The 25,561-nt window shown below is 43.7% G+C and overlaps 1 protein-coding gene across 3 annotated transcripts in view; it reads left to right on the top strand.

The window, feature by feature from the left end:
• RAB7A (RAB7A, member RAS oncogene family) overlaps positions 1 to 25,561 on the top strand; it is a 128,930-nt gene that overhangs the window by 85,425 nt on the left and 17,944 nt on the right. For 2 of the 3 annotated variants that reach the window (XM_032412045.1, XM_032412044.1), the window contains exon 2: positions 24,504 to 24,564. In XM_032412045.1, the coding sequence (XP_032267936.1) occupies positions 24,512 to 24,564 (53 nt within the window). In that variant the 5' untranslated portion in view covers positions 24,504 to 24,511. Of the gene's footprint in view, positions 1 to 23,341; positions 23,361 to 24,503; positions 24,565 to 25,561 lie in introns of those variants that run through there. The other variant, XM_032412046.1, reaches the window with a different exon arrangement.

Raw genomic sequence — 25,561 nt, 5'->3', positions numbered from 1 at the left:
TTTTGGGTGAGTGAGAGCTACAGGAAAACATTGTCTCTAGGTTAACGGATTCAAAAACATTTTAGACTAATGGTAATTGAAATCTTTTTAAATCTAATCCTCTTTGTGGGGGGGCGGGGGAGCAAGGCAAAATCATGTCATTCCCTATGTCAGTCCCATATTGACTTCAGGTAACTTGTGTATCTGTGTAAAGTGTTTTATTGTTTACAAAGCCACTTTACCTATATTTGCACATGGAATCCTTCCTACAACCCTAAGAGGTGGACAGGAAGGCTCTCTTACAAGTGAGGAAGAAAATTGAGTTGTAGTTGTGAGAATTTGTTTATAAAGCTAAGGAGGTTAAAATGGTAAATTTTATGTTATGCATATTTTACCACAGTAAATCATAATATAAGTTATAATACAGTAAGAATGCTTTCTATAACTTCATGCTAGAAAATTTGAAAACCTCTTGGGGTGAGGTTACTTCTGGCAATATTGAGCTTAAAAAGGACGGGTCAGTTTGTTCTAGGCTACAGGTAGGTTTTGTTGTGTGAAGATTAAAGATGAAAAAGGGTAAGGGTGAAGGATAAGGGAAGGGGAGAAAATGGAAACTTAAGGGTTTTGCTCACCCTTCCCCAAGAATTAGAATGTTTACCAGTATTCATTCCCTTTCAGGCCCTTCTTCCCCAACATAATAAACTAAACAAACCATGTTATGTATTCTTTATTACAAACGTCTCCCCCCACTTAACTTTCTGAAGTGTTATTACAGCTGCAACCATCTAAAACAAACAAACAAAAACAGGTGGGAATAATATAATGATGTGAAGGACTACTTAAATCTGAATTAGTAGTCAGGGCCTTCTTGCCTGGAGAGGCGGACTGACAACTGGTTAAGCACACCTTGGCTTGATTTGAGGCATTTCTGCATGTTGACGTTCCCTGGCAGGTCTAACAGCCCCTGTGAAGTTGGGGGATCCTGGGGATTACTCTTTAACCAGACTGTGATCTGATCAGAGATCATGCTCTGACAGCACTGCTTCAGGAAGCTACCCTTCCTCTAATGTGGAGTAGCCGTCTCTTTTTAAAATACACAAACACACACACTCCTACCTTATTTCAGCAGTTGACCCTTGAACAATGCAGGGCTTAAGGGTACCAACCCCGCATGTGGGTCAAATTCTAGTATAACTTCTGACTCTCCAAAAACTTAAATAGTAATAGACTACTGTTGACCAGAAGCCTCACCGATAAACAGTCGATTAACACTTGTATGTTATATATATTATATACAGTGTTTTTACAGTAAAGTAAGGTAGGGAAAAGAAAATACATTTACAGTTACCGTACTGTAAAAAGTCCACATATAAGTGGACCCACACAGTTCAGACCTGTGTTGTTCAGAGTCAGCTGTATTTGGTTGAACTAATACAAAGTAAATTAGAGGGGTGCCTGGGTGGCTCAGTCGGTTAAGCGTCTGCCTTCTGCCCTCATTGGGCTCCTTGCTTAGCGGGGAGTCTGCCTCTCCATCTACCCCTCACCCCTGCTCATGTGCGCATGCGCGCTCTCTGTCTCTCTCTCAAATAAAATCTTTTAAAAAAAGAAACAAAATAAATTAGATATTATCATGACACTTCACCCCTAAATGCTCAAGTCTTTTCATCTAGAATGTGGTCCCTTCCCCCTCCCTCCTTTTATGTCATTACCTTTAACTTTGAAAAGATCAAGCCAGTTGTCTTAACAGAATGTTCCAAATTCTGGGTTTGGCTGGTTGTATCATTTGATATTTAATGTGTTCCTCTAGCCCTGATCTAACTAACTTCCAGTTAGATCTAAAAGCTCGGGTAAATTTAGGTTATATGTTTTTGATGAGAATATTTCATGTCTGATTGTCCCACTATTAGTGAAGATAAGTTTAATCACTATATTAAGATGGTCACAGCTATATATAGCTCTTCCTTCCCAACCTCTGTGATTAGGAAGTGATCTGTGAGGTGCTGTTTTGGTGACATGTCGATCTTTAGTTCCCCAAACCCACCTTTCACCTATGGCATTAGCAATCATTGATGATCTTGACCTGAACCTTTCATTTTCATTAAGGTTTGCAAAATGATTTTTTTCTATTTCAGTCATTCTTTCTGTATTCCTTTTTTTTAAGTCTCCATGCCCAACATGGGGCTCAAACTCATGACGCTGAGATCATGACCTGAGCCGAAATCAGGAGTCAGACACTCAACTGACTGAGCCACCCAGGGGCCCCTCAAAACTTACTTGTTAAACAGCTGGTTCAGGTTCTGTCCTCCAGAGTAATGCAATTTGGCAAACATTTATTTATTCTTTACTGAGGCTGCTGTTTTTGAGTGTCTGTATTCAGTGGAGCACATCACTGTTAATGTTAATTTTTTGCTTGTGTAGATAGAGAGGCCAACTGAAGACAGAGATTTGTTCAGTTTAGGAGGCGTTATTTAATTGTGTTTTTCGAGTCGGGTTAGGGAGGGTAGGTGGGAGAAGGGGCAAGAAGGCCATTCCAGTTAAAAACAGTGTCACCGGCAGATTCAGAAGTAGAAAAGTCTAGGGCACTGGAAAGGGACTGAGTTTGGCAAAGTGAGAAAGTTGTGGCTAAGAGAGTTGTTTCTTTCCGGGGATGGGAACAGTGTGTGCAGTCCAGGCTGTCTCTGCACTACTCATCACTCACGTGGACTGGCTGGGAAGAATTACCAGAAGGATACTGGAGAGAATCAGGGAATTCGTTTCCAGCCCAGCGTAATGGGAGGGGGAAGGTTGTCATCTCTGTGGAACACCGCATGGGTTCTCGTCTCTCCCTTTTTGATTTCTTTAGGTTCCCTAAGGGTCCAAATGATTCTGCTTTCTCAGAGCTTGTTCTCTGTTCATCACCAAATGTTGGTACACAGTTAGGTGGTTTCCTCTTTTTTGGCTGTTATGAATAATGATGCTATGAACATTTGTGTGCAGGTTTTTGTGTGGATGCATGTTTCATTTCATTTCTCTTGGGTTCGTCTCTAGGAATGGAATTGCTGGGTCATAGGCTGACTCTGTGTTTAACTTTCTGAGGGACTGCCAGACTTCTGCAGAGCGGCTGCACCTGTTCACCTTTGCCCCAGCAGTGTGTGGGGTTCCAGTTTCTCCACATGCTCATCAGCACTTGTTACTCTCTGTCCTTCTGATTATAGTCATCCTAGTGGGTATGAAGTGGGTTCTTTTCTTTCGACTTTCACCTGGGTTTTACTTGCCTGACACCATCTGTTGCTGCAATTTTTGTGCCTAGTGCTTGGCACTGCTTGACCATGCTGCATGTTGGCATTCAGATTCCATTGAGAACCTGAATGGTTCAGCCCCTACGATGGATTGACTTTCTCTTCAGTCAGTTGTTTACCTCTAGTCTAACCAGGAGTTGCTGGGTTTGGGTCATAGTACAACAGAGATGCTCTTTATAGGAGCTGGGGCTAGGAAAGTATGGAGAGGCAGGTTACAATAGAAGGGGAAGTTGGATGTGGTAAGCAAATAGGGAGCTAGGGCCAAGCCTGGGAGGCCTGGAAGAGTTAGCCCAAGGAACTGACTGTGGTAGCTAACACTATGTATTTATAGCAAAGCAGGCTAAATACAGCAGGGCAACTCTGAAGCTGAGGAAATACAAGAGGCAGGAAGTAATGAGGATTCAAACTGGGGTGGTACAAATGAACAAAAGAGGTTTGGGGAAGATTAGTTATGGGTAGGACTAGAGCAGATGTAATGGTAAGGTAGAGGAACATAGGAAATAGTTTTGAGTCTGAGAACAGGAGAGAATGTTCCCCTTGGACAGATTTGGGTGGGTGGAAGGTTTCTGTATGTAATGTGACTCTAGGTGCTAACAGAGCGACAGACGTGTATACACACAGCAGAAAATTAAGAAAAGCCTAAACCGGAACCCAGATTTGACATCCTGAATGAAGTGGGAAGTGAAGTGTCACAAGGTCACTGCTTCTTCCATGTCATTCCCTCAAATATCTGCAGATAGCCCCTGATTATCTTCTCTTTTTTATAGAACAGCTTAATTGAGGTATAATTGCCATATAGTAAACTGTACGTATTTACACTATACGTGTTGAGTTTTGATGTGTGCATGTGTCTGTGAAGCTGCACCACAATCAAGATGCTGAACAAACCCATTACCCCAGAAGTCTCCTAATGCTCCTTTATAAATCCTCCCTCCTGCCTGCCTCCCCTTCCTTACCTATCCCCAGGCAACCACTGACTTGCTTTCTAGTTTGCATTTTCTGGTATTTCATTTAAGTGGAATCCGTGTATGTACTTTATGTATATGCACATACTGTGGAGGTACTTTTGGGGGAGAAGTGTCTGACTTCTTTCGCTCAACAGCATTATTCTGAGATTCTTCCATGTTAAATGTATCAATAGTTCATTCCTTTTCATAGCTGAATGGTATTCCATTATATAGGTGGGTCACAATTCTCCATTCTCCAATTGTGATGGACATTTGCTTCCAGTTTTTGGCTATTACAGATAAACCTGTTATGAACATTTATGTACAAGTCTTTGTCTAAACATATGCTTTCATTTCTCTTGGGTAGGTACTTAGGGGAATCGTTAAGTCATCCTTTCAAGGTTCATTTTAGTTTTTTTTATTTTTTTATTTTTTTTTTTAAGATTTGATTTATTTGTTGGAGAGAGGGATAGAGCGAGAGCACAAGCAGGGGGAGTGGCAGGAGGAGAGAAGCAGACTCCCTGCCCAGCAAGGAGCCCGATGTGGGACTCAATCCCAGGATCCTGGGATCATGACCTGAGCCAAAGGCAGATGTTTAACCAACTGAGCCACGCAGGCATCCCATGTTTTTAGTGCTTTTTAGTATATTCACAAGATTGTGCAACCAACACAACTATTTCATTCCAGGACATATTTTCATCACCCCAAAATGTATGTTTAATTTTTAAAATGGTTTTTCTGTCTTACGTTCCCACCAGCAATACTGCTCCACATCCTCCAGTTGTTCCATATCCTTACCAACACCTGGTGTGGTCATTAAAACTTTTTTTAGCCATTCAAGCAGGTTGGTAGTTTTATCTCATGGTTTTTGCATTTCCATAATGAGTAATAACGTTGCTCATCTTTTCACATGCTTATTCATCTTCCGGTGAAGTATCTGGTTAATCTTTTGCTTATTTATTTTATTGAGCTGTTTGTTTTCTTACTGAGTTTTAGAGTTCTAAATCTGTTGTCAGATATGTGGATTGCATATATTTTCTCCATATTTGTCTTCTCATTGTATTAACAGTGTCTTTTGAAGAGCAGAATTTGTTTATCCTGATGAAGTTCAGTTTGTCAGTCCTTCTACACATTGTGCTTTTGGTGTGATACCTATGAAATCTGCCTAGCCCACATTTCTGACAATCTTGAAATAGGACTAGATTTTAAACTAAGCTAAGGGTCTCAGTTAGGTACCCAGGGGGCATTTACATTTATCATCTGTCCCCCTCACTGGATACACTGGAGAGTCCGAAATTGTAGGAGTAATAAATAAGCCAGTTATCAAAGTAGTCAGTTGCTCAGTCACCCATCCATTATGTGAGCATGCCTGTACTTAGCCAGCTCTAAAATGATACAGGGTTCCTCATCCGCATCTTTCTCCCCCATTTTCTAACCTAGCTCTTTCTGCTGTCAAATGAATGCCTAAAGAAAAAGAATCAACGTTAACTTAAGAAAAGTAAAATTTTGAAGGCAAATCCCCTATCTTTCTCTTCCTAAAAAATCCAAGTACACAATGACTTCATTTTTTTACATAAATAAAGCAAATATTACACTACTCCTCTTTTCCATGAAATATTTAATAACTTTGTGGTTTTGAAGAGTTTGCTGAGCCTGGGCTTTTCTCCCTCTGGAGTTTTCCATCTCTGGGTGCGGCTGGACTCCCTTTGTAAAAGGTGTAGTTGCAGAGCCCATTAGAACCCTGAAGGTATAAGGATTGCTCTCTATTCCCTTCTGGTCCATGCCTTGCTTTGCTAGAGAAGGAATCCTATTTTGCTTGAGATGAGGAAGCTTTTTTTTTTTTAAAGGTTTTATTTATTTGACAGAGCACAAGCAGAGGGGGAGAGAGGGAGAAGCAGGCTCCCTGCTGAGCAAGGAGTCCGATGCAGGACTCGATCCCAGGACCCTGGGATCATGACCCGGGCCGAAGGCAGCCGCTTAACTGACTGAGCCACCCAGGCGTCCCAGAGATGAGGAAGCTTTTGATCAATTGCTACTACATACACTTTTTTTTAAGCCTCTTGTGTTCTTGCTCCTGTCACCTAGATGTTCCCAGTTTTCAGGTCTTTTTGTCTGAGTTTTTCTTCCTTCCCTTTCTAGCCATGTTTCCTTTCTTACTTCCTAAATTCCTAAGGAGACCTAAATTTGGTTAAACACTTAATCTATTCTTATTGGCCATTAGTTTGTTTAGGCTCCATTGTTGTAGATTGTACTTTGGCATAGGTGTCTTGGCTGAGGCATATTGTTATCCCTGAGGGCTGTGTTTGCTTATTGTAGATGCTCCTTTCTTGATTGGACTCTTGCTGCTGTTTTTCTTTTCCTTAAATGTTAAGAAAGGATATATTTTGGGACGCCTGGGTGGCTCAGTCGGTTAAGCATCTGCCTTCGGCTCAGGTCATGATCCCAGGGTCCTGGGATCGAGTCCCGCATCGGGCTCCCTGCTCTGCGGGGAGCCTGCTTCTCCCTCTGCCTCTGTCTCTCTCTCTGTCTCTCATGAATAAATAAATAAAATCTTAAAAAAAAAAAAAAAAAAAGAAAGGATATATTTTTGTTAAGATTTATTTATTTATTTGAGGGCGACTGGGTGGCGCAGTCTTAAGCGTCTGCCTTCGGCTCAGGTCATGATCGCAGGGTCCTGGGATCAAACCCCACATCGGGCTCCCTGCTCGGCGGGAAGCCTGCTTCTCCCTCTCTCACTCCCCCTGCTTGTGTTCCTGCTCTCACTATCTCTCTCTTTCAAATAAATAAAAATAAAATTTTAAAAAAAGATTTATTTATTTACTTGGGAGAGAGAGAGCATGCGTGCCGGACAGGGGAGGGGCAGAGGGAGAGGGAGAGGGAGAGGGAATCTCAAGCAGACTCCCTGCTGAGCGTGGAGCCCAGATGTTGGATGTTGGACTTGATTCCATGGCCCTGAGACCATGACCTGAGCCAAAATCACAAGTTGGAGGCTCAACCAACTGAGCCACCCAGGCGCCCCAAGAGAGGATATGTTTTAATTTTAAGCTCTATATTTGGAAAATTTCCTCAGTCATGGGGCTCATCTCAACAATAAGAGTGAAGACTAAAATATGTTTTGTAATTGCACTGGTTGAAGGACTGAATTGGAGAATGTTGTTTTACCAGGAGCCAGTAGTAGCTCCAGAAATTCAAGAGGTGGGGAGATACTGAGCTTAACTCCACTTAATGGTAACGTATCAGGCATTGGTGTCTCTGGTTCCTTTACATCTTCATTCTCATTCTTCACAGAAGCTCAGAAAGATAAAACTATCCACTTTTTACAGATTTAGGAATTCACTATAAAAGGCCCAAGGAGGACAGATTATTTACCTCAACTTGCCCAACTAGTAAGTTTCAAAGCCCTGATTTGAACCAGAGCCTCTCAGGTCCCAAAGCCCTGGGTTGGTCTATTATCCCAGAGTTTGTGTTGCATCTGAATAAGGAGCAGATCTGAGCTGCTTTTGGGGAAGAGTATTGAGCACACTCCTGAAGCCATAGCATTCCGACCAACCTTTGTATGACCAGCTTTGGATTATTAGGAATCTCATCACTCCTCATATTCTCTCCTTAAGAGTATTGCTTTTTGCCTCTGAAGATAAACCAAACATACTTAAAAACTTTGTTAGAAATGTTAGCTGTTAAATCTATGATCCTTTTCAAGAAAAGGTAAGATCATGACTGTCATCTAAATATGAAATGAACACGTCAAAGATTTTGTTTAAACTAATTGAAGAAGAAAACGTGGGAAATGTTACAACCAAAGAATACAAAGAACAGATGTTAAGTGTAGGTCAGTAAAGTTGAAAGGAACATGCAGGTGAACACAAAACTGGCTCTTCCACAGGGGAAGAGAATTCTCTAGCAGAATTCATTTGTGTATCCACAGACAGGGGTTCTTCTCTACAACTTACAATTGGGTCACAGGCAGTGGAAGGCTAGAGTCGACACAAAAGGAAGTGCTCTAGATTCAGAGTCTAAATAATGCATAGTTTCCCACTGGAGACATCCCATGCTGCTTTTAATTTCAAGTTTGCTTACAGAATATGAGAATCTGTAGTACTGTTCTCTACTTTCTTTTATTTCATATTCAAGTTTTTAAATACTTGTTTAAAAATGGTTTAGGTAGTGAGACTTTCTCACCACCTAAGTCCCAGTGATTGCATATTAGGCTTAATCTGTTCATGTATTTTGGAGACATGATATGAAGTATGATGTTTTTTAATTTTTTAAAGATTTTATTTATTTATTAGAGCTCAAGGGGAGGGGCAGAGGGAGAAGCAGACTCCCCACTTAGCAGGGAGTCCAACGCGGGACTCGATCCCAGGACCCCGGAATAATGAGCTGAGCCAAAGGCAGATGCTTAAGCGACTGAGCCACCCGGGTACCCCTTAAGGCTGATGTACTTAAAACCATTTTCTGTTTTGAGTATCTGTTCTGAGGATGACAGCCACTGAACTTCAGCCCTTCAGACAAGTTGTCAGACTTGGAGTACTCCTGCATTCTTAGTATCTGACTTGAAGAAAGAATCAAGGGTTTAGAAGTCTGTAAAACCTTAAACGTTGGGTAAGAGTGTGCTGCTCTAACTTGTATTTCCCCTAGAGGTATCTTCCCCTCCCTCCTTCTAATATCAGAGAGAGAGAGAAATGCTATATAGCCACAGTTTTTTATTCCTTTGATCTATTAAAAAGAAAATTCAACTGAATAAATTTTAAAGATCTTACTGGCTTTATTCAAGTAGTCATAAATAAGGCAGCATCCCATCTAGCAGAGAAGGGAACTCCAAGGAGCTGTACAAAATGAAAAGACTTTTATAGGCAGACGAGAGTGGGACAGGGAAGTTATACTAGTTATAAGTGGATTGGTTGTGAGAAGATCACTTTCCTGTGGGGGACGGCAGGGGTCTGTCAGGTAGATTACCTCACCAGTGTTGAGCAGGTAATTCCTGACTGACTGGTTTAAGATTCCATTTCTGGGAGAGGCCAGAACTGTAATTAAGTCTCAATTTGGTGATGCTGGGCTTAGCATAAGTGACTTCATCTTGTGCCGTTGTCTTGTTTGTTTTGTTTTGTTTTGTTTTAACAGATCTTATTCTTTGGAGAGGTGGGATTGGTGTGGTGTGGTGATGCAGAAGTTGAAATTGAAGTTTACCTTTTCAGAGAAACTGAAACACCTTTGGAACTAAAGGGCTCTTGGGTATCCTGAAGACCCAGCAGCCATTGAGAGTCCTTATACCCTTCAGTTAAATGTGTGAGGAGTGGGCTGCCATGCAGGGAGAGCCCTGATTGGGGTGTGTCCATTGGAGAAAAGCAGGAAATGCTGGAGAGGAGAGAAGGTACTAATGCAGCCTTGACATGTGTAGTGTGCCATGATTTCTGGCCAGAGCTTGTGTTAAGACGGGGACTGGTAGACTGCCTGGCTTTAGTGAGGTTCTTCACCTCGCCCTCATTTGAACAGTGTTTGTCTTGGTCAGTTCTGGTTGAATCTGTCTGCCATTAGTCTCCACCCTTCCTCTACTAGGAGGGAAAAGGACACATTTGCTTTCCATCTGATGTGACTCACCCTGCCTCTCTGACTTCTTTCCTTCTTTCTTAGTGGCAGTACCGTACAATGTTGCCTAGGCTTCCCTATTTGGGACCTCTGGGTCGTATGTCCCGTGAATGGTGGGAGTTAACTTTTGGGCATCTAACCTAAACAGGTATGATATTACATTTACATTATTTGTTATACTTATTTTAGAGCTTTAAAAAATTCCAATGTGGGGGCATCTCGGTGGCGCAGTTGGTTAAGCATCCGATTCTTGGTTTCAGCTCAGTTCGTGAGCTCGGGGTCGTGAGATTGAGCCCTGAGTCAAGGCTCTGCACTGACCACAGAGTCTGCTTGGGATTCTCTCTCTCCCTCTACCCCTCCCATTCGTGTTCTCTCTCTCTCTGAAATAATAAATTAATTTTTTAAAAGTTCCAGTGTGGAGACAGTTTATCATTTACCAGACTAGATTTCTTTTACTTTGACATCTTGTTTCAGGAAGGGGCTAGGAAGAAATTGTTTTGGAATATAAATCTAGCCATATGAAACACCTCAGTTCACCGTGGTTCCTATAAAAGTACTTGAGTAAAATACGTGTGACTGCCTCACAAAATTGTATACAAGGGTTCCTAATAGGACCTTCTCCGATCTGATGAAACTATCTAAACTGTCACTGACAGGGGCACCTGGGTGGCTCAGTCAGTTAAGCGTCTGTCTTTGGCTCAGGTCATGATCCCAGGGTCCTGGAATCGAGCCCCGCATCGGGCTCCCTGCTCGGCCAGGAAGCCTGCTTCTCCCTCTCCCACTCCCCCTGCTTGTGTTCCCTCTCTTCCTGTCTCTCTCTCTCTCTCTCTCTCTCTGTCAAATAAATAAATAAATAAATAAATAAAATCCTTAAAAAAATAAACTGTCACTGGCGCAAAGTTTACCACCTTCTCAGAGAAGGATTTTAAGATTTGATTGATGTTTCATAATTTCACCTTATTCAGGCAAGGAATCTATAAGAGCTGTTCCAGTTGATCAGTGCCATCAGTTTCTGGTCTTTGTAGTGTTCCTTATGTTATTGACAGTATTGCATGCTTTGATTTGAACATTCCTTTGCTCCTGTACTCACTTCTTTTCCTGTAAGCCAGTGAATGTGAAACCATTAACTGAACCTCCACCTTAATGGGTTGCAGAGAACCTAGTATAGTATTTGCGCACCCCTGGTCTGCCAGGACAAATGGCTACAGATATTTTGAAGTGGTTATGATGCAGCATTATCCTCCTGTTGTATTCCAATGAAAAATTCAGACATTAAGTAGTATCTAAAGTTTGGTGTTGAACAACCAGTATTTTTATTGTGTTGTCAAGAATGAGAGAAAACAGGGGTGCCTGAGTGGCTTAGTCGATTAAGTGTCTGCCTTCAGCTCAGGTCGTGATCCCGGGGTCCTGGAATCACGTCCCACATCGGGCTCCCTGCTCAGCGGGAAGCCTGCTTCTCCCTCTCCCACTCCCCCTGCTTGTGTTCCTGCTCTCACTCTCTCTCTCTGTCAAATAAGTAAATAAAATCTTTTTTAAAAAGTGGGGGGGGGGTGCCTGGGTGGCTCAGTCGTTGAGCATCTGCCTTCAGCTCGGGTCATGATCCCAGAGTCCTGGGATCGAGCTTCACATCGGGCTCCCTGCTCGGCGGGAGGCCTGCTTCTCCCTCTCCCACTCCCCCTGCTTGTGTTCCCTCTCTCGCTGTGTCTCTCTCTGTCAAATAAATAAAATCTTAAAAAAAAAACATGAAAGAAGACAGAAGATAAGCTGGTGATGAAACAAGGAATGGCCACAAATGGAGATTTGAGATGTTTGAGGACTGTATATTACTCCTAGTGAAATGCTCCAGAATTGTTTAGACCGGCACCGTACAGTAAAACTTTCTGTAATAATGGAAATGTTCTATATCCGCACTGTCCAGTATGGTAGGTGCCAGCCACAGGTGGCTGTCAAGCACTTAAAATGTGGCTAGTGTGGGGGTGCCTGGGTGGCTCAGTCGTTAAGCGTCTGCCTTCGGCTCAGGTCATGATCCCAGGGTCCTGGGATCGAGTCCCGCATCGGGCTCCCTGCTCTGCAGGGAGCCTGCTTCTCCCCCTCCCACTCCCCCTGCTTGTGTTCCCTCTCTCGCTGTGTCTCTCTCTGTCAAATAAATAAATAAAATCTTTAAAAAAAATAAAAATAAATAAAAAATAAAAAATGTGGCTAGTGTGGCTGAGGAACTGTATTTGACCTCATTTAGTTTCATTTAAATAGCCACCTGGGCTTAGTAGCTACTATACAGAATATGTGCTCTGTCCAAGCAGTAGTTGTATACCAAGCCCTCCTTTGGGGCACACACTGTTGGAATCGGGGATTCAGGGATGAAGGAGAGACTGCCTTCGAGGAGAACTTTCCTCTTCCTCTGTCCCCATTTGGGTGGCAGGCAGATATGCAGGAAGTCACGATTCAGTATGATGAAAGGGGGCCCTGGGACCCAGATGCTCTGGAGTTTGGGGAGTGGTGTGCAGGAAGACAGGCTCTCCAGACTGCCTAGACGTCGCCCGCTCCCAGATAAGCAGGCTCCTGGTACATGAAGGGGGTGGGACCCTGGGGGAGGAGTGGCAAGCACACTCGAGATACAGGGCATATGGGAGTAGAAGTGATGCATGTTCTGGAGAAATACAAGGCTAGACTAGATAGCTGCCTCGAATGGTCTAGAGTGCCTGTGGCAGGCTGGGCTTTAGCTTTTGTGTGCCAGCTCCAGCCTTGGTGGCTTCATGCTCTCGGGCCCTATGGGCATCCCAGCTGTCTTGGTCCCAGACAACTTCTTTTGATCCCTCTGGTGGTCCAACTGCTCCTCAGACCTGTCCCTTCAAAGTCTTGCTCTTTCTCATTTCAGTCCTTTAACATTTCCCACTGGGCTTCCTGAGAACTTCTCTGAAGCTTATAAGAGATAGAAAACAAGTAAAACATCCTGACCAATTAGTTTTGACACACTGGATGCCCCTTCTTAGGCATTGCGTGTACAGCTCTTCAGTCTTGCTTGTACAGCTCTTCAGTCTTGCTTTTGAAAATGTTCCAGTATTTCTGCTGATAGTGTTCTCTCCCTTAAAGTACTGTTATTTATACTGCCCTGTGGAATGATTATGTCTTCTTGCCTACCAGACAGCAGACCTCTAGAAGGCAAGGCCAGCCATCTATTATTATTCTTTGTACTGCCCTATGTGTCCGGTGAATGCTGACATTCTCATTTTAGCACAGGCATCTAGACTGAAATCATAAAATCCCAGCACAAACAAGCATTCCTCAGTTAGCAGTGAAATTTGAGATACGGCTAAATACAGTGTATCTTTAAAAAATAAGGGCGCCTGGCTGGCTCAATCGGTAGAGCAAGTGACTCTTGATCTCGGGGTTGTGAATTCAAGCCCCACACTGGTAGATTTTACTTAAATTTTTTATTTTAAAGATTTTATTTATTTGTCAGCACAAGCAGGGAGAGTGGCAGGCAGAGGGAGAAGCAGGCTCCCTGCTGAGCAAGGTGCCCGATATACTTGATCCCAGGACCCCAGGACCCCAGGATCATGACCCTAGCCAGAGGCAGATGCTTAACCGACTGAGCCACCCAGGCATCCCTTTACTTAAAAACTTTAAAAAAAGATTTGACTGCAAGATTACTCCAGGCCCTCTATTTAGGAGGAAAGAGGAATATGATAAAATTCAACTGAGCTCATATTATTCCTAGACTTGAAAATACATGTTCCTGACCAGATCCTTGACTCTGTTAAACCAGTGGCTCTTGAACTCTCCAGAGTACCAACTGCTTCAACACGGGAAGAAATTCCACGGGCCCTGCCCACTGCCCCCAGCCATCTGTGTCCCAGGTGTGGGCTTCCTCTTTGGGCAGATTCTACTCTGGGTTGGTCACAGCTTAGTCCTACCCACAGTATCTCTTCATTTACTGGGTGGATGTAATGGAAACTGGTGGAAGGAAGGCTGGAGTCTGTCTTGGGCCCTGGGGAGGCTAGAGGAGGCTTCCTGCTGAAGGCAGCATTTGACCTGAAAGGGAAAGAAAAAACTCACTACAAACTCTGGTGCCCTAGAAGTAGAGAACCTAGATTTAAGGATTTAGGATTATTCTGAAATACACTTGTGTTGAATGAGGGGTATTAGAACTTAGCATCTCAAATCTCCATTTATGGCCATTCCTTGTTTCATCACCAGCTTATCTTCTGTCTTCTTTCATGTTTTTTTTTTTTAAGATTTTATTTATTTGACAGAGAGAGACACAGCGAGAGAGGGAACACAAGCAGGGGGAGTGGGAGAGGGAGAAGCAGGCCTCCCGCCGAGCAGGGAGCCCGATGCGGGGCTCAATCCCAGGACTCTGGGATCATGACCCGAGCTGAAGGCAGATGCTCAACGACTGAGCCACCCAGGCACCCCCCCACACACTTTTTAGCAGAAAGAACTTAGCTAAGACCCAGTAAAAAGGGTCCCACCCCCTTCATGTACCAGAAGCCTTAGCAGGCTTCCCGCTGAGCAGGGAAGGTGCTCCAGACCAGGCAAGTGACTTTATTCCGTAAAAACAAGAAAGGCTAGTTAAAAGTAAAAAGGTGGCTTACTTGCCTAAATGCCTGTTGTGCATTTGGAGATAGTGATTGTCCATACTGACCGGTTGCTAAAGTCTGCTTTCCAACCTAATCCTGTTGTCTGAGTTTCTAGAACACCAGCACTATCCTGAGCTTCCCCAAAGTGACTTCATGATTCCACAGAAAGGGCTTTGGTCAAAGGCCCCCACTCATCCCCTTCCCTCCTCCTTCCCAGACTGGCAGTCAGTCTTTCCACTCCTGCCCCCTGCCCAGGATGAGCCGCCTCCTCTCTGGAGCCTTGTATCCCCTCCGGGAAGTGTGTGGCTGTGGCCTACATTCTTCTCCCGTTCACTTTCCTGTACCTGCCCCTGGTTCGGGCACCATCTGATCATGGGATTTTCCAAACAACTCCAGTTTCCATCTTTCTCATTTCCTTATTGGAGGGACATTTTTGCTACCATTTGAAATTATGGCTTGTTTTAATTTGGGAGCTTTCAAAATATCATTCGAGATATTATTTCTTGCCTTTCTTCTGGGCCTAGAATTTTGAAGCCATTTTTATTTTTAACTCAGGCAATCTGTTCGCCCTTGTCCTTTTTCCTCTTTTTTTTTTAGAGTAGAGTATTTCCTGGATTTGCTAACCCTGGGATTGTTACAGTAGTCACGCTCCAACTCCCATCCCCAGAGGACACACTGAACACCCTTAAACTGTCCCATAAGTAACACTAAGTTATCTTAATCTTCATGCTTACCCAGATGAGATGATACAGATAAGATGCTTAGCCTGAAGACAAGCACATAGTGAGTTTTCAAGAGATGCACTTGGTAACATTTGATCTTAAGCCTTTGTGTAGCTAGTCTTCCTTCACTTGTTATCTGTGGTTCCTATGCCCATCAAGCAAACCACCTTCTGCAACCAGCATAACTTCCTTCCACTTCCTGACTTAGAGGTGCTGTTGAGGATTGTTTTTATATACGTTTATTGACCTTTTATGGCTGTCTCCTGCTACTCTAGAACCCTTGTGTAGTGCCTTTTAGCCATTGGAATTGGAATTGGCTGGGTGATACTATTTGTTGAAAATTTTGCTCTTGGGGTGCCTGGCTGGCTCAAACAGCAGAGCATGGGAGTCTTGATCTCGGGATTGTGAGTTCGAGGGTAGAGTTTACTTAAAAAAAGAAAGAAAATTCTTTTGTTCAAACTTTCCATCTTAAACAGCTCAGTTGTGGGAATCCAAATTTATATTATTCCTCTCCCTTTCTCTCTCTCTCAAACTGATCTTAAAACAAGTTACTTCTGGGGCGCCTGGCTGGCTCAGTCGGTTAAGTGGCTGCGTTCACCTCAGGTCATGATTTCAGGGTCCTGGGAGCTAGCGCCTCGACAGGCTCCCTGCTCAACAGGGAGTCTGCTTCTCCCTCTGTCCTTCCCCCTGCTCATTCTCTCTCCCTCTCTCTCAAATAAATAAATAAAATCTTAAAAAAAAAAAGTTATTATCAAAGTCGTAACATAGTTTTTTATTTAGGCTTCCTTTTTAAAAGAAGGTATGTGCCAGATATTTCTTTTCTTTTTATTAACATATAATGTATTATTTGTTTCAGGGATACAGGTCTGTGATTCATCAGTCTTCCACAGTTCACAGTGCTCACCATGGCACATACCCTCCACAATGTCCATCACCCAGCCACCCCATCCCTCCCACCCCCCCCACTCCAGCAACCCTCAGTTTGTTTCCTGAGATTAAGAGTCTCTTATGGTTTGTCTCCCTCTCTGGTTTCATCTTGTTTCATTTTTCCCTCCCTTCCCCTATGATCCTCTGCCTTGTTTCTCTCTCTCTTTTTTTTAAAGACACCTCTGTGGGTGGGTCGCTGCTCTGTTGTTTTTAAGAAGGGAAGGTTTTATATATATATTTTTTTTTTTTATTTATTAAAGATTTTATTTATTTGACAGAGACAGAGACAGCGAGAGCAGGAACACAAGCAGGGGGAGTGGGAGAGGGAGAAGCAGGCTTCCCGCGGAGCAGGGAGCCCGATGTGGGACTCGATCCCAGAACTCTGAGATCATGACCTGAGCCGAAGGCAGACGCTTAACAACTGAGCCACCCAGGCGCCCCTGCCTTGTTTCTCAAATTCCACATATCAGTGAGATCGTATGATAATTGTCTTTCTCTGATTGACTTATTTCGCTTAGCATAATACCCTCTAGCTCCATCCACATCGTTGCCAGTGTGCCAGACGTTTCTAACCTAAGATTTCTATCATGGCAAGACTAACAGTATGCTTGCCCTCAAACCAGAGGCTGATTATCACAGATAACCAGAGATGATTATCAAGCCTGAATCCGGGACACATTTGTCATAAAAGTTTGTCACAGTATTTTTATTAATGAAAATAAATTTATTACATTCTTGATTTTTCCTAATTTGTTAAAAGTGTGAACTGCATTTATAATTTTCTATTATGGAAAATCTCAAATAGTGCAAAAGTAGTGTGAACAGGGCGCCTGGGTGGCTCAGTCGTTAAGCACCTGCCTTCAGCTTAGGTCATGATCTCAGAGTCCTGGGATCGAGTCCCATGTGCTCAGCGGGGAGTCTGCTTTCTCCTTCTATCTCTCCCCCCCCCATTCTGTCTTTCTCTCTGTCAGATAAATTAAAAAAAAAAAAAAAAAGTGTGAACAGTGCTGTGCACCCCCCTGCACCCATCGCTCAGCCTGTTACCAGCCCGTCTTGTTTTGGCTGTGCACTCCATCTCACCCTGTGGATTATTTTGAAGCATGACAAGCCTTTTTGATCTTGTTGATCAACCCAATATGAAGCTCTTTGTAATTGGTCCTGGGCTCCCATCTCACATCTGAATATTTTTACAAATTCAGTGACCACCTACAAACTTCTGTTTCCTTGTCTGTTAAATGAGAATTTGACTTTATGGGCTCATTGTGAGGATTAAATGCATGACCTGTAGGGGCGCCTGGGTGGCTCAGTCGTTAAGCATCTGCCTTCCGCTCAGGTCATGGTCCCAGGGTCCTGGGATCGAGCCCCGCATCGGGCTCCCTGCTCGGCGGGAAGCCTGCTTCTCCTTCTCCCACTCCCCCTGCTTGTGTTGCCTCTCTCGCTGTGTCTCTCTCTGTCAAATATATAAATTCTTAAAAAAAAAAAAAATGCATGACCTATAGTGTAGTGCCTGGCATGGAGTGCGCTCAGGAAGTGGTCTTTATTTCTTGCTCTTTCATAGGCTCTGCTCTTTCACTCGTTAGGCCCTAATCAGATTCCTCAGTTTGGAAAGTTCCAAAGAATCTACCTACAGCGGACGTTACTGTTCAGCTTGGTGACCAGCACAGTGGTAGTATATGCCTTCCCGGTGCCTCCCCTGTGACCTTCTCCAGAACCTTATCAGTACATGTTGCTTGCCTACCTCACTCGGAGCCTTGAATTCATTGATTTTGAGGACAAGATGACTGCTGGGTCATCATCGCCATCATCTTCTTCTTCTAAGATTTAATTTATTTGAGAGAGAGCGCTCGTGCGTGCAAGCTAGGGGAGGGGCAGAGGGAGAGGGAGAAGCAGGCTTCCCCGCTCAACAGGGAGCCAGACGCGGGGGACGTAGGGGCCTCGATCCCAGGACCCTGGGATCATGACCTGAGTAGAAGGCAGATGCTTAACCGACTGAGCCACCCAGGTGCCCCTGCTGGGTCTTCTTTAATGGTCAGGTACAGAGCACGGAGTCTTGGAAGAAAATGGGATGGAGAGGTTTCAAGCTGGTTATAGTTCAGAATGGTACTTTCAAATCTGCTCAGAAGCCTAAACTTCTGTCCCCATGATGCTTCCTTCTCAATACTATAGACTATGTACGCAGTAAATCACATTATAGTAGTTAAAATAGGCAGAGACCATCAGACAACTGAGAGATACCTGGTTCAAATGTTTGACCTCTGCTGAGCTAAGAGGTGCAGATGGAACCAGTTGGCCCTCTTTTCTAGCTATATGATTAACAATGATTTGTGCTAATGATGGCTGGGGTATGGTGAAATGGAAATACTAGTTCACTGATGGTGTGGGTGTTAATAAAACTGTTCTGGAAAATAATTTTGTCAGTGTATTTCAAGGGCCTTTAAAATATTCATACTATTTTGCTGAGTGATAACCCATTTGCGTGTCTGATCAGATTATATACATAATTTAAAATAGGGGCGCCTGGGTGGCTCAGTTGTTAAGCGTCTGCCTTCGGCTCAGGTCGTGATCCCAAGGTCCTGGGATCAAGCCCTGCATCGGGCTCCCTGCTCTGCGGGAAGCCTGCTTTTCCCTCTCCCACTCCCCCTGCTTGTGTTCCCTCTCTCGCTGTGTCTTTCTCTGTCAAATAAATAAATAAAATCTTTAAAAAATAATAATAATAATAATGGCGGGGCACCTGGGTGGCTCAGTCATTAAGCGTCTACCTTCTGCTCAGGTCATGATCCCAGGGACCTGGGATCGAGCCCCGCATCGGGCTCCCTGCTCAGCGGGAAGCCTGCTTCTCCCTCTCCCACTCCCCCTGCCTGTGTTCCCTCTCTCGCTGTCTCTCTCTCTCTCTGTCAAAAAAATAAATAAATAAATAAAAATAATTGCATGCTTAATAATAGTGGGATTATCCATATGCTGCAGTATCATGCAACCTTAATGTCAATAACAAAACAGGATGCAACAGTATAATCTCAGCCATTTGAAGGAAAACTAGAAGGACCTAAACCCTGGGGCTAATAGTGATTGTTTCTAAGAGTTGGAATTGTGGGTGCCTTTTTGTCTTTGCTTCATTCTTGTGTGTACCTTTCTAAATTTTCTATAATTCAGTACTTTAATTGGGGGGTGGGGGAGAGACAGGATAGCAGAAAAGTCACTTGTTTGATTAGGATCTAGCTGTTAGAGAGTAGGCAACTTGGCAACACCAAGCAAATAAAAATGTTAATGGGCTCTAGAAAACCAGTTTGGTTTAACTGCCCTTTCCTTGCACCTCTAACATACGTGCTATCACTGTATCAGACACACATGTAAATCAGAACAGCAGTTATGGACCTCAAGTCAGTATTTTCCAAACCTGGTGTGTGTGCCTCAGTTGCCAGAGGGAACTTTTAAGAATGCCTAATTGAGGACTGATCCCCAGCCCTGGTGAACCAGAATCCTCTTTGCGGTGAGAGCTGACATTACAGAGTGGCATGATGGTCGAGTATTGAGGCCTGGGCTGACACCTCTGACAATTCCAGCTCTGCCACTCAGTTGCTATGTGATCTTGGACATGATACAACACCTGGTTCACCTTCGTTCCCTGTTTGTTTTTTTTTTTTAATATTTTATTTATTTGACAGAGATAGAGGGGGAGAGAGCGCACAAGCAGGGGGAATGGGAGAGGGAGAAGCAGGGTCCCCGCTGAGCAGGGAGCACCTTGCGGGACTCGATCCCAGGACCCCGGGATCACGACCTGAGCCGAAGGCAGACGTCTAACCAACTCAGCCACCCAGGCGCCCCCCCTGTGTTTTATAGTTGTCTTGATGGCTTTGCAAACGCTTTGCTTTCAACTCCTTGATACTGCAGCTCCCTAGTCTCACCTCTACTTGAGCAGTCATCCTGTTTGTGATCACCACACAAAGTTGCATTGGCCAGACTTTGCAATGGCCCGCTGACCGCCAACTTCTACCCCTTCCCTGCTCCTCCAGTTGTTCCCGTAGCAGTTCTCTGTTCTCACTGCCCTCGCCCTGACCATTCTCTGTTGGGCCCTTTCTGACCTCATTGGCCGTGCCCAGCCCAGACCCTTGGATATTATTTTCCTGACCTTTTTACCTACATGGGGTTTCTTTGTTATGTCTGCCTTTATGGCCAGTTTGTTTCTCTGCTTCAGAGATGAAGAAGGTGATAACTCCAGGCTAACAGAGGAACATTCTAGCTTTTGATTGATTACGTGAGAAAAAATTATACTTGAGGGAAAGAATTGATTCAGCATATGGAATAGTTAGTATTGCTTGTTCTTACTAGGAAATCGTTCCAGAGCACACTAATGAGGCTTGGTTTGAAAGCAGAAGGAAGGAAATGTGTTCTGAATACACCTTATTCTAAAAAGGTTTTAGAAGATATCACATGTAAATGAATTAATAGATGTTATCCAAAATATTCATTTCCAAGGAACACAGTGGCTAGGGACCTTGTACAACTCTTTTTTTCCTCTTTGCCTGCTTCAGTTTCTCCTGTAAAAGGAATGGTCTCTGCGTTAGAAACTGTTTCCCAGTTAGAAATTTCTAGTTTGTAGGATTTTTATTTATTTATTTATTTATTTATTTTTAAGTAAACTCTATGCCCAACCTGGGGCTAGAACTCACAACCCTGAGATCGAGTTGCATGCACTACCACCTGAGCCAGCCAGGCATCCCCTTAGTTTGTAGAATTTCAAAAAGTAATTTCAGTCTTCAGAAATCCATGAAGGTGTTGATGGAAATCAGTAACAGAAGAAACTGCGAGTGGAGATTTTAAAGACATTGCAGCTTGGGCAGCTTCTTCTTTTTTTTTTTTTTTCCTAAAGATTTTATTTATTTATTTGACAGAGAGAGACACAGCGAGAGAGGGAACACAAGCAGGGGGAGTGGGAGAGGGAGAAGCAGGCTTCCCGCGGAGCAGGGAGCCCGATGCGGGGCTCGATCCCAGGACCCCAGGATCACGACCTGAGCCAAAGGCAGATGCTTAATGACTGAGCCACCCAGGCGCCCCTTGGGCAGCTTCTTGTAGCAAAAGTTGTGCTTGAGTTTTGTTTTGTTTTTTTTCTTAGTTCTTTTCTAGAAACAAGTGTCCCCCATTCTTGATCCTGGAGAACAGTAAGTACAAAAACATGGCTCTGAACTTTGCCAGTTTAAAGCCATCAACATCCTGGTGAAACCACTTGTTGGGTTTCTTCAGATCCACTGTTGAGTATCATTTGCAACAACCCTTGAATGTTTGACAGGCCCTAAGTGAGGATGAAAATCCTCATTCGTGTGTAGTTCATCTTTCATGATGAATAAGGACTATTTTTGTAATGAGAAAACTTATTTGAAAAATCAGCAGATTAACGTTTTTCTCCAAAATGGAAATAGCTTTTTCAGTTTAAGGGTAATATGTTCCTCCAAAGGTCACAATAAGATAGTATAAAGAAAACAAAGCTGTTTGTAATTCTACAATCCAGGAAAAACCCAATATTGTATTCCTTTCAACTTCATTTTTACGTTTACATCTTTACTCTTTTGGTAATCTGTTTTGGAGCATGAAGTGTAAGGATCTTAATTCTCAGAATTTTTCTGGCTGCCTTCACTTAGTGAATTTTTTTTTCATCCTTTTGCTACTGAATTTTATAATGCCATATTTGTCCAAATTATTCATTTCTGGGTTATTTTTCTGTTTAGTCCTATTCCAGCCCCATACTTTTAATACTGTATTTTTATAACATACTTTCCAAGACTGTTAAGGCAAGTCCTCTGTCCTCTTGTCATTATTCTTTTGGGGAAGAATGGGAGGGACTCTTGTGAATTTATTTTGATGAATAGAATTATTTCAAGTTCCAAAAAAATCCTTGGGATTGTTTCAGTAGAGGAGAATTTACATCCCTGCATTAAGTCTTCCTATTGGAGATATCTCTTCATTAATTCAGATTTCCTTTGTTTCAGTAAGATTGTCATTTTCTTACTTAAGTCCTATACTGCTGTTAACCACTGCAAAAGTGGTTGCAGTATAAATTTGGAAAATCCTTCAGAAAAGTGAATTAGTGAAAGTCATGAAAATGTTTATACTTTTGATTCAGTAACCCCATTCCTAAACAATATCTGTAAGTTAAGTTTAACAGAACCCTTTTGCCTGTGTGAGAATTTGACCTTTGGTTAACTTTTTTTCTGGAGAACCTGATAAAGGCAGACTGTCACCTTCTGTTGCTGGGCACTGTAGCTTATGGTAAAATGTCTCCTGGTTGGTAATTGCATCTGGACAGGGAGAGGCTGTGAAGTACCCCCATGGAGCCCCATGCTTGGGCTTCACAGAGTACAGTGGCTCTTGTGCTGGTTGTGTTCCTCACAAGAAGCCAACAGAGCTATTAAAAGAGATGATTGGATCCCCTCAACAATGAGGGTTTTAAGTCGGGGGTTGAACCCACACTGTCTCCCTATACCAGAGCCATCTGCTGTGTGGATTGTTGAAAGAACAGCCAGCAAGCTGTGTTCTTGTCCCCCCAGTCCTCCTCAGTAGGCAAGTGCCAGGTATGGCCTGTGATAGTCCTGTGAGTCTGAATCTAAGAAGATCATGCCCACCCCACCCCACCCGCACTGCCCCATGGCTGTTGCTGGGTCCCAAGGAAATGATCCCACAAACTGAAGTTCAAAAATGTTCTTTACAGCATTACTTTCCCCAGATTTTTGGTATATTAAGTAAAAGGCAGGAATAGCTATTTAAACACTTAATTCACTCAAAGGAATATTAGATGTTAAGACTGTAACAGAAGCAAGCACTAAAGGATAAAGTCACAGTCACTATAGCCAGCCTCAGCCTTCTAGAAGCTAGGTGGTTAAAAATGAAACTTAAGGGACGCCTGGGTGGTTCGGTTGGTTAAGCGTCTGCCTTTGGCTCAGGTCATGGCCCAGGGTCCTGGGATCAAGCCCTGCATCGGGCTCCCTGCTCGACGGGAAGCCTGCTTCTCCCTCTGCCTGCCACTCCCCCTACTTGTGCACTTACCCTCCTCCCCCCCGACACATAAATAAATAAAAATCTTTTTAAAAAAAATAAAAATGAAACTACAAATTGCTTTTCTGAGACCTAGTTTTGACTGCCTTGTTCTCCCAAACTGTAGAAGAATAACAACAGGCTTTACTGAACCCAATTCCTTACCTACCTTTTTTATATGTAAACACTTATTTCATTTCCCGCAGCTCCACTGAAGGCAGGAGGTAGATGTTGACCCTTGCCTTGTTACTTGTAGTCTCCTGCCCTTGCTGTTTCACGGTCTCCTGAGGATAATGGACCAGAGCTAAGGGCTCTCAGGTATAGGTGTCATTCTCGAGGGTTCTAACATTCAATCTTGAATTCCTGGTTCTAGAGAACACAGGCCTCACGCTGGGGATTCCAGCTGTCTGAGGAGTGATCGTCTAGCAGTTTTAGATAAGTTGCTAACTTTGGGGTCCAGAATTTAAGACTTCTGCTTTTCTGAAAGTCACTGAGTCAGGTTCAGGAGACTAAGGGATAATTAAGACAGGAACCCTGTCTTGAAAAGTAAATAGGAGCAAGTTCTGGAATAGAGATGAGCAAAGATTAGGCATCTTACATTGTCTGGTCAAGGGTAGGGAAGGCTGCCTTGAAAGGTTTTCTAGAAAAGGGTGATTCCAAGAGCTACAGGTCAAGTATTATTCTCACACTACCCCAGTATTTGATAATAATTCTCTACTTGGCACTAGAGATGTAGTGGGGAATAAAACTGTCTTGGTGGAGGTTATTCGAAAAGGGAGAAGACAGGGGCACCTGGGTGGCTCAGTCGTTAAGCGTTTGCCTTCGGCTCAGGTCATGATCCCAGGGTCCTGGGATCGAGCCCCGCATTGGGCTCCCTGCTCGGCGGGAAGCCTGCTTCTCCCTCTCCCACCCCCCCCTGCTTGTGTTCCTGCTCTCACTGTCTCTCTCTCTGTCAAATAAATAAAATCTTTTAAAAAAAGAAAAGGGAGAAGACAGACAAATGTAATAGATTCAGATGCCAAGTAGTGGTTAAGTGCTCTGAAGAAAACTAAGGCAATGTAAAGGGATAGAGCAGATGGGGAGAGGGTGTGCTACTTTAGATAAAGTGATCACCTCTCTGAGGAAGTGCAATGTGAGCAGAGACTTGAATGAAGCAGGACTGAGCTGTTGAGGAAGTTGGAGCATTAATCCACACTGATCAACATCCAAGAGGGAGAATCCGTTCTTTTAGACTACTCCGAGGGGCAGGATGAGCCTGACTCACTATTTTGCCCAGCCTGGGTCCAGAGTTCTAATGACTGATACTGCTCTCTGTCCAGTCCCCCTGGATGGCAGGGAAATAGCCAACAGAAAGGCCCAAGACTCAGTGCTCCCGGGGCTGTTTCGATGTTTACACTGGGGGATGTGGTTAGCCTTGGTATTTCTGTCACACTCACAGTGCTTTCTCCTTTTTCCTTTTAGTTTGAAGGATGACCTCTAGGAAGAAAGTGTTGCTGAAGGTTATCATCCTGGGAGATTCTGGGTAAGTGGTTCTCACCGTTTGAACTAACATGTTGGCTTGGATTAATAAAGGTGACCTCCTTGAAGCCTGTGCCCTCCATGCTGACATTTGGCAGTTCCTTCTCTAGTAGTGGTGGCATAGGGCCCTAGGTCTCCTGCTCTTTCGGGCACAGCAGAAATTTGAATGATCTCTTGTTCTGTAACCCTTCATTCCCTGATCTTTGGCATGATTTGGGGGAAGGGGTAGCTATTTAAACTCAAGAATAGTTTCATGGAATCCCTTTTTTCCGAGCTGGTTAGACAAGGGAGTTCTGTTTATGTAGATTTGTTGCCACTGACCTCATGCCTACCAGTTGTGGGTTTGGGGTGTGCTGTGCGGTATCCTCCCACCGCTGTGCCAGATTCAGGTCTATATTCAAAAGAACCTGGGACTGGATAACTGGATTCTGATCCTAGATCTGCCACTAAGTAAGTGACCAGCTCTTTAGTAGCTGTTAGGATTCTGTGCGAGGCTTTTCAGACTCAGCATCTGAAGTGACCTGTGAAACCTTAGACCAACTGGAAGCTATGTATTTTTTTTTTTTAAGATTTTTATTAATTTGACAGAGAGAGTGAGAGCAGGAACGACAAGCAGGGGGAGTGCGAGAGGGGGAGAAGCAGGCTTCCCGCTGAGCAGGGAGCTCAATGCGGGGCTCGATACCAGGACCCCGGGATCATGACCTGAGCCGAATGCAGACGCTTAACGGCTGAGCCACCCAGGCGCCCCTGTATTTTTTTTTTAAATAATAATAATAAGTGCAGGTATGCCTCCTTATCCCAGAGCTCCCTGCCCTTTAAAAAGGCAGTGATTTTTCTACCCTGGCTGGCTTTTTTAATTGCCAGAGGAGCCTTTTATTTATTTCTTTTTTTAAAGATTTTATTTATTTGCCAGAGAGAGACATAGCAAGAGAGGGAACACAAGCAGGGGGAGTGGGAGAGGGAGAAGCAGGCTTCCCGCGGAGCAGGGAGCCCAACGTGGG

This window comes from Phoca vitulina, unplaced genomic scaffold (genome assembly GCF_004348235.1).
Source record: "Phoca vitulina isolate PV1807 unplaced genomic scaffold, GSC_HSeal_1.0 scaffold13, whole genome shotgun sequence".
Lineage (NCBI taxonomy): Eukaryota > Metazoa > Chordata > Mammalia > Carnivora > Phocidae > Phoca > Phoca vitulina.
The sequence above is the reverse complement of the archived record's forward strand: the minus strand, read 5'-3'. Positions and strand labels throughout refer to the sequence as shown.